The 8,826-nt window shown below is 36.6% G+C and overlaps 2 protein-coding genes and 1 long non-coding RNA gene across 3 annotated transcripts; 1 reads left to right on the forward strand and 2 right to left on the reverse strand.

The window, feature by feature from the left end:
• LOC110707734 (probable xyloglucan endotransglucosylase/hydrolase protein 26) lies at nucleotides 1-2,541 on the reverse strand. The gene is made up of 4 exons (XM_021885775.1): nucleotides 2,019-2,541; nucleotides 1,513-1,613; nucleotides 1,246-1,439; nucleotides 1-851 (listed from the first exon to the last, which is right to left on the reverse strand). The coding sequence occupies exons 1-4, from the start codon at nucleotides 2,260-2,262 to the stop codon at nucleotides 431-433; spliced, it is 960 nt and encodes a 319-aa protein (XP_021741467.1). The 5' UTR covers nucleotides 2,263-2,541; the 3' UTR covers nucleotides 1-430.
• A 1,616-nt stretch (nucleotides 2,542-4,157) lies between these two features.
• Nucleotides 4,158-6,972, reverse strand: LOC110707736 (aldehyde oxidase GLOX1-like). Its single transcript, XM_021885776.1, has 2 exons — nucleotides 6,252-6,972; nucleotides 4,158-5,995 (listed from the first exon to the last, which is right to left on the reverse strand). The coding sequence occupies exons 1-2, from the start codon at nucleotides 6,900-6,902 to the stop codon at nucleotides 4,673-4,675; spliced, it is 1,974 nt and encodes a 657-aa protein (XP_021741468.1). The 5' UTR covers nucleotides 6,903-6,972; the 3' UTR covers nucleotides 4,158-4,672.
• Nucleotides 5,943-6,417, forward strand: LOC110707737. Its single transcript, XR_002508586.1, has 3 exons — nucleotides 5,943-6,031; nucleotides 6,157-6,232; nucleotides 6,332-6,417. It is a non-coding gene; the product is annotated as an uncharacterized LOC110707737 (long non-coding RNA).
• Nucleotides 6,973-8,826: the final 1,854 nt, after the last annotated feature.

An 8,826-nucleotide genomic window follows, 5' to 3' on the forward strand; every position in this document is an offset into this window, starting at 1 on the left:
TTCATTTTGCAAATGAGCTAAGGTGTTTGAAATGAGTACCTATAATCTTTCAAAACAAGTATTGTTGTTGTTTACTAGGGGGTTGGGTGCGCCTTGTACTAGAGGCAGATACAATTGGGTTGAATTGACGATTTTGTAGTTATTTGATTGACATATGTAGTTAATTTTCGGAGAAGGTAAAAAACACCATAATGTATTTGATACAAAACAATAGAATGAAATAGCAAACCAAGAAACCATTATTTGTAGGTAATGTATGTATGTATGTATGTTGTATAACCAAGAATTCATAATTGAATAATATTACTGAAATGAAACATTAAGGATGAAAACATGGAACAAAATTAAAAAAAGAATCGTGTAAGGTTCATAGCGTCAATTCTGCTGCAGACGCCTTGCTTTGTTGAGAGGTTCATTAATGATCGTCATTTTAATACTGTTGAAGGTCACATTCCTTTGGTCTAGGGAATTCTGCATTGAATCTACTGTAATCAGTGCAGTAGGCATAGATCATGTTCTCGTTTCTGATCTTGGTCATCTGTTCTTTCTGACTGTCACTGAGCTGAGTGTAACTCTCTTGGGTCCACCAGTTAGCAGAATCATCTGCATTGCTACATGTTTCCACACAGGTTTCGGTATTCCAGCAGTAGCAACCATCTACGTTGTAGTTTTCTAGGCTTGCTGTAAATGGTGCGAGGCTCCAGTCAGTTTTGACAGCTCCTTTTTGGGTTGCCCAATCATCAGCATTCCAAAAGCTGGAATATGTATTCATGGGTTGTGCATCTGGGAAGTTGATTTCGGAGTCATGAAAGTTTTTGAAGACTCGAATTGGTACACCATCTACCATCCACCTGATAAATGCAAAGGAGAAAAATTTAATTCCCAAGATATAATCTATATCTAGATTTTTTGGGGGGATTTTCTTCTTTGTGTTTCTGTTTGACTAAGACCTTAGTTTGGTGATTGACTTTAAGATTTTTTATTTTACTTAAACAAGATAATATGTTTGGTAAAAACAGAAAAGCTGTTAATTGGTTTAAAAGTAGAAGCCATAATGTTAAACTAATATGGAAAGGCATTGGTTTCTGGTTGTTCCGCAAAAATATTGGTGAATCTGCACATAAATGCAACCATAGTAACATCTTTGTAAATAACTAATACAAACAACCTGGCATAAATTAGAGAAGGGTGGGGAGGGAGAAGAGTAAGTGTTTTTCATTAAAAATTTCAAGATTTTTAACTTACACAACTTCGTAGGTGTTCCAGAAAATGGTGTAGAAGTGATAACCATCAGAAGGGTTGAACCAGGGCTTGAATTGTTCTTCACGACTACCTTTTCCTTGGGTGAAAATATTTGTGTGAATTGTGAAAGGCTCCCCTGTAGTGTTTCCAAGGAACTCGAAGTCTATCTCATCATGTGCCTTATTAGCAGAAGACAGCTGCAGGAACACAAATGTAAGCAGTATGTCTTGGATACAATGCTACGACAAATTTGAATTGGAGGATACTTACATAGAAGGTGGTGACAGTCCCAGCTGAATTGCCAGAAGGCAGCATGATTCCCAAGGTAATAGATCCATACATGTAACTGACATTTGACCTTATTCCAGTTCCTGATAAAGAAGCAGACATTTTTTTTTTTTTTTTGTGTCAGGCGGTTTCAACATTCAGGCCTTTAGCCTTTTATTTTCATGCAGTATTAAGATTGTGACGAAGAGAGATTCATGTTGCCCTTAACGGGGGCTGACAACTATGCTACAGTTTAATCAGCTTCTAAAACTAGGACAATAATATTAGTTTGTCAAGTTGTCTATTAATATTATCTTTTCTTCACCATAAAATTTCTGATATGTAGATTTCAAAAAGCTATCTTACACATATCTTGTGATTGAATGGAATGAATCCTAAACGACACAATTTATTGACTTAAACTGATTTGCTCACTAATCATACGTATACTGCATGAGATATCATAGAACAATATCTTAATGAAAGCAGAATTTGCTGCAGATACATACCTCCTTCTTCTGTCAACACTAGATCAACACTGTCTGGACCTGTATATTTGCCACGGGTTTCACCCCAGTAGAAATTGGTACTGTCTGATAATGTGGCACGAACCGAGCATGCTTGAAGAGCAATTGCAGAGGCAAAGAAAGCTATGAGAACTGCTTTCAGGTTTCCCATCTCTCTTTTTTCTTTTTTAATTTTTTGATTTTTTTTTATGCCTTGAGAGTTGTTATTGTGGGATGCTTCTTCCATTGGTATGACATAGTTTATATAGCTTCTTGCAATGCCGTCTTATTGAATGAATACCATGTATGCAAAATATAGTTTTTAATTTTCTTTGAAATGGTCCTGATCCGCGTCTCATTGTCTCTAATATTTTGTAGTTCTGTTGGCCTCTCTATTTCATTTGACTGTTCTTGACAATTAATCCTAACGACTAGTCTTTTACTCTTTTAATTAACTTCAAAGCTCAAGTCACTTGTGTTTCAGTAATTTAACTCTATCCATGTGAAGACTATTGCTTAGAAAAATAACTGGGATGGAACACCTGAACTCCCGTATTGTGTTCATTTTAGATAGTTTTGCAATTGCTCTTCTTATCATGTATCTCGTTGCTCCTTAACCGTTGTGACTTTTGGGTGGTTGACTGGTTGTCGGGGAGGAAGGGGTTTGTTAAGGTAAATCATCGAGGACTTAAACTTGCAACTCTAAAATTCGGAAGCAGGGGTATAGTCGCACCAAAGTGTATTAATCTAGTGTAACTTAAAGGGTCATGGTAATCTGAATGAATTTGTATCGGTTATATCTTCTTATTATTGAGCATTGTTGGCCTTGTGTTGGTCTTATGGACTCTTTTAGGTTGCTTGCAATATATTAACTCCCTATACAACTTGTCATATATTGGTTCGTCAATGGAAGGTTGTGGTATGAAAATCTGATATTTATCCACTGATATTTGAAACACCGGTAATAATACTATCCGTCCCTATAATTTTCTAGTACAACGGTTGTACCACATCAAATTTACAATGGGTTTACCAAGTATTTAACCTGCCATTTGCATTGTTCTTTTATCATTAAAATGCCTAGTCTCAGCTTATATGTTGATTTTCTCATGCTACAATTTTTACTTGATGAAAGCCAATGAATATTATTAATTTATTATAGATTGAATTTGGATGACAATATATGTAGCAAGTGAAAGGAAAAAAAAAAGTTATGACAGTAAATCTCTGATGGGCAGGATATTACACCATGTTGTTGTGTGTGTTTTTTTTGTTTAATCTAATAAGCCTTTGACAAAAATCCTATTTTTTGAAATTACAAAAATATGATTCAAATTATTAATTATAATTGTTTCAACTTTCAAATAATAAAAATTCCCCTGAACATTGAATTTATTCAATTGTAGAAAATCATCTCCGTACATTTCATGTAAAACTGAAAAAGTATAAGGCTACAACATTGTTGCAGAGCTGGAACGCGGTAATAGACGTGCAGAGGACTAAAATTTTATGTGCTAGGATGAAGTGAAGACATGGAGTTGTGGTCTTTGGGGTAAAAACGTGCATCAGGCGTTGTAGAGAATTAGATTCTCTTAGCTGTTAGTTGGTCAAATAGTTCATTTAATTATTCATGCTATACTTCTATAGTTCTATTATTATTTAATCTTAATGCAGTTGGCCAAATGAAAGAGACTAATATAATATTATGTAATGCAATGAACATATAAAAGAGATGCCTATATTTTTATATGATTATTGGAAGTGCGGGGGTATTTATCTGATCTGTTGCAAGTCATTTTCTCTTCTGTATCACGCTTCTATTTATGATAGCGCGATGTTAACTTCTTTCCCTGCATGCGACTGATTGTTTTTGCTAGGTCTTTGAGAGATTTGTTCACACGAAGTGCTTTCCTCATGGTTTTTACATTTGCATTCTTCAAGTAGTTTTGTCATGGTTTTTACATTTGCCTTCTTCAGGTAGTTTTTGTCAGGGTTTTTACATTCGCCTTCTTCAAATTGATTTGGTTATGGTGTTTACTGTCACCTTCTTCCAAAGCAGGGAGGAAGATATCTGCCTAAGCGAGCAGGCTGATTTTATCAGACGTGCTCTTTCAGCTTCAGTGGCCATGACTCCTTGAGTACAAGGTTAGCCGGGTGATTTAAATGTCTACAATATTTTTTTTTTTTCATTGATAGGAAAAATCATGTATACAACAGGTGTATTATACACAACAGTCTTAGACAGCACAAATATAATTACATAAAACTCACCTCTTTCTGATCTTGTAGTATACAAAACCTAACGCTGCTGATATCATCAATATTTTACGCGCTTTCCTCTATTTAAATTTAGTAGACTTCTCAAGAGGTGGTTGCTATTAAAAATATTTTTGTTGTTTTGTTAGATATTCCTTCAGTATTTAAGAATTTAAGTATTTTTTTAATGTTAAACATCTGCTCTACAAAAAAAAAAAAAAACAAAAAAGGTAATAAAAAAGTCCATGGCTGTGTTTGAGAACTACATTACATAAAACATTACATTTATATATATAAAAAAAAAAAAAAAAAAAAAAAAGAAAAAAAGAAAAAAAGTGCAGACATACCAAAATTTGAAACTACAGTAGATCAATACAAGTAACTTTGATAAACCCTGCAAACTATTGCAGCTGAATCCAGGAACCGGCACTGGGAACACCGCGATAGTTAATGAATAGAATGTAATGACCAGGAGGTGCAACCTCACCACTAGGAGGAGCTTCCAACTGTAACTGAAAGTTGCCGAGTGGTTGAAGGGTGAAGCTAGAAATTTTCAAATTTAGTAGCCTTTGGTTCATGGAATAGCCATGGGTGGTAAAAGGTGGCTTGTACATTGTAACCATTACATCATTCTGTAGGATTGGCGCGGGAGCAAAGATGTTACATGTCATCTGAATAGTTTGTCCATAACCTATGGCTTTGTTTTGCAACTGGACCATTTTAGGCCTGAAAACATCAAGGGCTTGGTCAAGGTAAGGAGGATCGAACTTCTCAACACGAAGTTCAGTTGGGAATTTGACATCCTTGAATAGGTATCCTGGGTTGGTGTTACTTCCTGCAACGAGAATTTTTCCATCTGGGAGGACCGCGGATGATGAGTGACATACGAGGGATCTGGCTGGGTGCCAATACCTGAAACGCTGACCATTTGGCTTGTCTGGGCTGTAGAGAAATGGGGTTAAAATAGGTTCATCAGCAAACTGCCAACCTGAAGCTCCCTTCTGGGCTCCATTAAGGATGATAATTTGGCCGTTTGGTAGGTTCAACATGTCACTCATAACGCGAGCTGCAGGCATTGTTTCGGTTTCCCATTGGGCAGCAGGGTCTAAGACCTTAATCCTTCCGCAGGTATCCAATGCTGGAAGGAAGATTCCCTCCTTCTCTGCCTTACCAAAGGCTAATGGTTGTCCACCACCACAAACAAGTACCTCTATGTCTTTGTTGCCATTCTGTAGGTTTATTGGGAGGATGGTAGTGGTAGCGGAGCCAGGGTAGTTTCGAGCTCCACCAGGCAAGTCAGGGTACTGTCTGACAATCTTGTTGGTTCTTACATCAAGAAGGATGGCTTTAAAGTTGGCTAAGATGAAGAGATTCCCATCTGGAGCGAGGTGAACAAAGGGGTATAGGTTGTTCTCATGTAGGTCAGTTGTCTCTTTAAGGAAGGGAAGATCTATCCTTCCAGGGCTAGGTTGGCCTTCTGGAGCAAGGAACTCGTAGTTAAAGGCACGACGTCCTCCAAGCACTATATACCGTCCATCAGCTAGCATTGTCTGGGTTCCATACCACCTGATATCAGCCAACAAAATGTTGGATTCCTTCCAATCACATGTGTCGCAGGAGTCGTAGTATCGAAGTGATCTCTCTCCATCTTTCCATCCACCAGTACTAATTAGGGTACCATCAGGTGCTAGCCCTCCACTTGAGCACCATGGATCAGTTAAGACCTGGAAAAAAGGTTGAAAATTACGGAGCAGTATGTGGTTGGTTTCTCATTCCGTTTTATATACATGTACATTTCAAGACTTTACCAATTAAGTTAATTACCATTTTTACCAATTTACGTGTGTTGTTATCTGTGTGCGTCTTATGCCATGTCTTCTAACAGCGTTTTAAGCCGAAAAATTTCATGCCAAGACATGGAGGAGTCATAGAGACACATGATCTGACATGCATACAAGAAGGTAATAAAACTACAATTACCTTGAGTGTTCTGATTTTGTTGGTTTCAGGATCATATTCAACTGCGTGTGCAAAACAATCAAACTGATCTGTTGTGTTAGGAACAAGGCGACAACGATTAGGAGGCAATTCAACTGTTGATTTACCCAAAGAAGTGGCATCAAACATGGCAAGTTTATTGGTAGGCATTAGCTGGATATGCATGGCTGAAACTCCAGAACTTTGAGAAACTATTTCCCATTTTCCTAGGTAATTTGTCTCTCCAATTACTTCTGGTTGTACATGTTGTTGTTGTACCGGTAAATTCTCTCTCTTATTTTTTTTCTTCTTAGGTTTTTGTTTTTTTCCTTTAGGAAAATCTTTTAAATGAATTGGTTCTTGTCTACCCCTTATAGGAAGGGGCAAGTCAGGTACATCACCAATTCCTGCTTCCCCTCCTATATCAAATTTAAACCTTGGAATAAGGCGCCCAAATATATCGTGAAGTTCTGGAACACCAAGTCGTGGTTGTCTCTCCTCATTGTTGTCGTCGTTATGTTTACCATTGTGTGTTTGTCCTTGGTGTTGATCATCAAAACGAGGAAATCCAAAAAATAATTGGGCTGAGGTACACACAAAGAGGAGAGAAAATATGCATAAGAACTTGATGATCAAGGTACAAGAGGTAGACATGTTTATTTATTATTATGAGCTATAAAATGATTATTAACAATTTTTTTAATTTTTTTTTATTTCATTTGATAATAATACATATAAACTAAGATTAAGGGAAAAACAAAAGAAAAATGTTTCATTTGTTTGATTTTCCCTCTTTGAAGAAATTATTTACCCTAGTTGATTTTTTTTTTTTTTTTTTTTTTTTTTTTTTTTTTTTTTTTGGTTTTTCCTTTAATTGTCTTAATATGACTTCTTTATACCCTTAGTTTTTGAGGAATTTTTTACTTTCTTTGGCAATGTGTTCAATTATGGGCTGCCTTTGTTTGTTGCAATTCTCACCTGGATGAAGCTAAGGTGGTGGTGTGTGGCCAAAAATATGGATGGTTAATGGTTGTTTTTAGCTATTTTTAGCAAAGTTAATTAGAGGATTTAGGGTGTAAAAGATTTTCTTGTAATTTTTGATTTCATGTACCCAAATGTAGTATGGTAAATCTTAGTGTGACCAAAAATATAGGTCAATTTGGGATACGAGTCACACTAGTTTAGTTAGTCCTTTAATTAAAATAAGGCTTGATTGTTATGCATGTTAATGTGTGTATATATATATTATGTGGGGCCATCCCCCACGATAATGTAGTTGACTTACTTAGTGCTTGCATTAAGGTAGTTTACTTGCTTGTTCAAGAGAGTAAGGTAGAACTCTTGCCGGAAAGTATGTCAAGAAGGTGGAACTAGGAATAAGAACAGGGATCCACGTCGAGCCATCCTGACGGACGAGCAGCCCGGGGGCTTCAGGTTGGTGCGGCAAAGGACGGCAGAAGGAATAGTAGACACCCCGGGTTCTTGTATTTTGCTTGCCTGTGCAATTGAGGTTTTGACGTACTTTCAACTCACCAAACTCCGTCTTATTTCGATCCATCACTTGGAAGAGGCCTTGCTGGAGGTCACCTTGGAAAGTCTTTTTGTAGGAAGTGAGTTTTCTAGACAAAAGGACGCTGACATCAGCTCAAGCTCGAGTACTGAAATGAGAATTGTGATCCTAGGATTGGGGAGTTGAAGTATTGACTTAACCATTAAGGTTCAACACTTCAACTCGATGTTATTTACGACTCCTATTTTTACCTAACAAACATGAGAAATGGATTAGGTTACGAAAAATATTTCCAATTCTAATTATATTTCCAAGTTCATCTCCTTGAATCCTTGTAATTTTTTTTTTTAAAATGAGTTTTAATTTAGCATCCATGTTTTAAACCATTCAGGCTATGTTTTATTTACAACAGGATGTTAATAATTCCAAATCAATATCAATAATTTGTATATGTGGAAACTAAGTTAAAACGGAGTATTAAACATTAAACATTAAAACTATCTACTCGTAACAAAAACCGCCTTGATGTTTTTAGATGTGGTCGAAATTCATATCGCACAAGACAAATCAGACTTGACCATGTCATACTTGATGAATTTTAAGTAGATCGCCTCATTTTCCTAGTGAAAACAGGAGAGTAATTACAACATGAATTCCCCATTTGTGATCATCCCCTAAATAGTCCACATTTGAATCTACAAAGGTCAGAGATTTAAGCGGGTTAGGCTAGCCGCAGAAATGCAAAACCATGCATGTGTGTTTCATTTTGTTTTGCTAGCTTTGTATGTTTGTTCATCGTCATTGATCAATTTATTATCATCACAACATATACTCCCTCCGCCCGAGGTTTTCTGCAACAAAGGACAGTTTTGCGGACTCCTAGGCAAAACTTCTTAAGCAAGATTAATGAAAAGTAAGAGGAGAGAGAAGGGATAATTAAACTTAATTAAAATAAAACACACAATTAATAAAAATAACTTAAAAAAAAACCACCAACCTAGCCCAGCCACCCCGCCTGCCCCCTGTCCCCACCCCCACACTCGCTGACGTCAAGACCCCCCCTCTCTA

The sequence above is a fragment of the Chenopodium quinoa genome, unplaced genomic scaffold, assembly GCF_001683475.1.
Source record: "Chenopodium quinoa cultivar QQ74 unplaced genomic scaffold, ASM168347v1, whole genome shotgun sequence".
Lineage (NCBI taxonomy): Eukaryota > Viridiplantae > Streptophyta > Magnoliopsida > Caryophyllales > Amaranthaceae > Chenopodium > Chenopodium quinoa.

Excerpts from the sequence above, each read along its gene's own strand:
- LOC110707734 (XM_021885775.1), bottom strand. The coding sequence starts at position 2,262 with ATGGAAGAAGCATCCCACAATAACAACTCTCAAGGCATAAAAAAAAAT. Across the intron at positions 1,614-2,018 it reads AGTGTTGACAGAAGAAGGAG|GAACTGGAATAAGGTCAAAT; the intron begins GTATGTATCTGC and ends CTTCTTTATCAG. Across the intron at positions 852-1,245 it reads TGGAACACCTACGAAGTTGT|GTGGATGGTAGATGGTGTAC; the intron begins GTAAGTTAAAAA and ends TGCATTTATCAG.
- LOC110707736 (XM_021885776.1), bottom strand. The coding sequence starts at position 6,902 with ATGTCTACCTCTTGTACCTTGATCATCAAGTTCTTATGCATATTTTCT. Across the intron at positions 5,996-6,251 it reads ACAAAATCAGAACACTCAAG|GTCTTAACTGATCCATGGTG; the intron begins GTAATTGTAGTT and ends CCTTTTTTCCAG.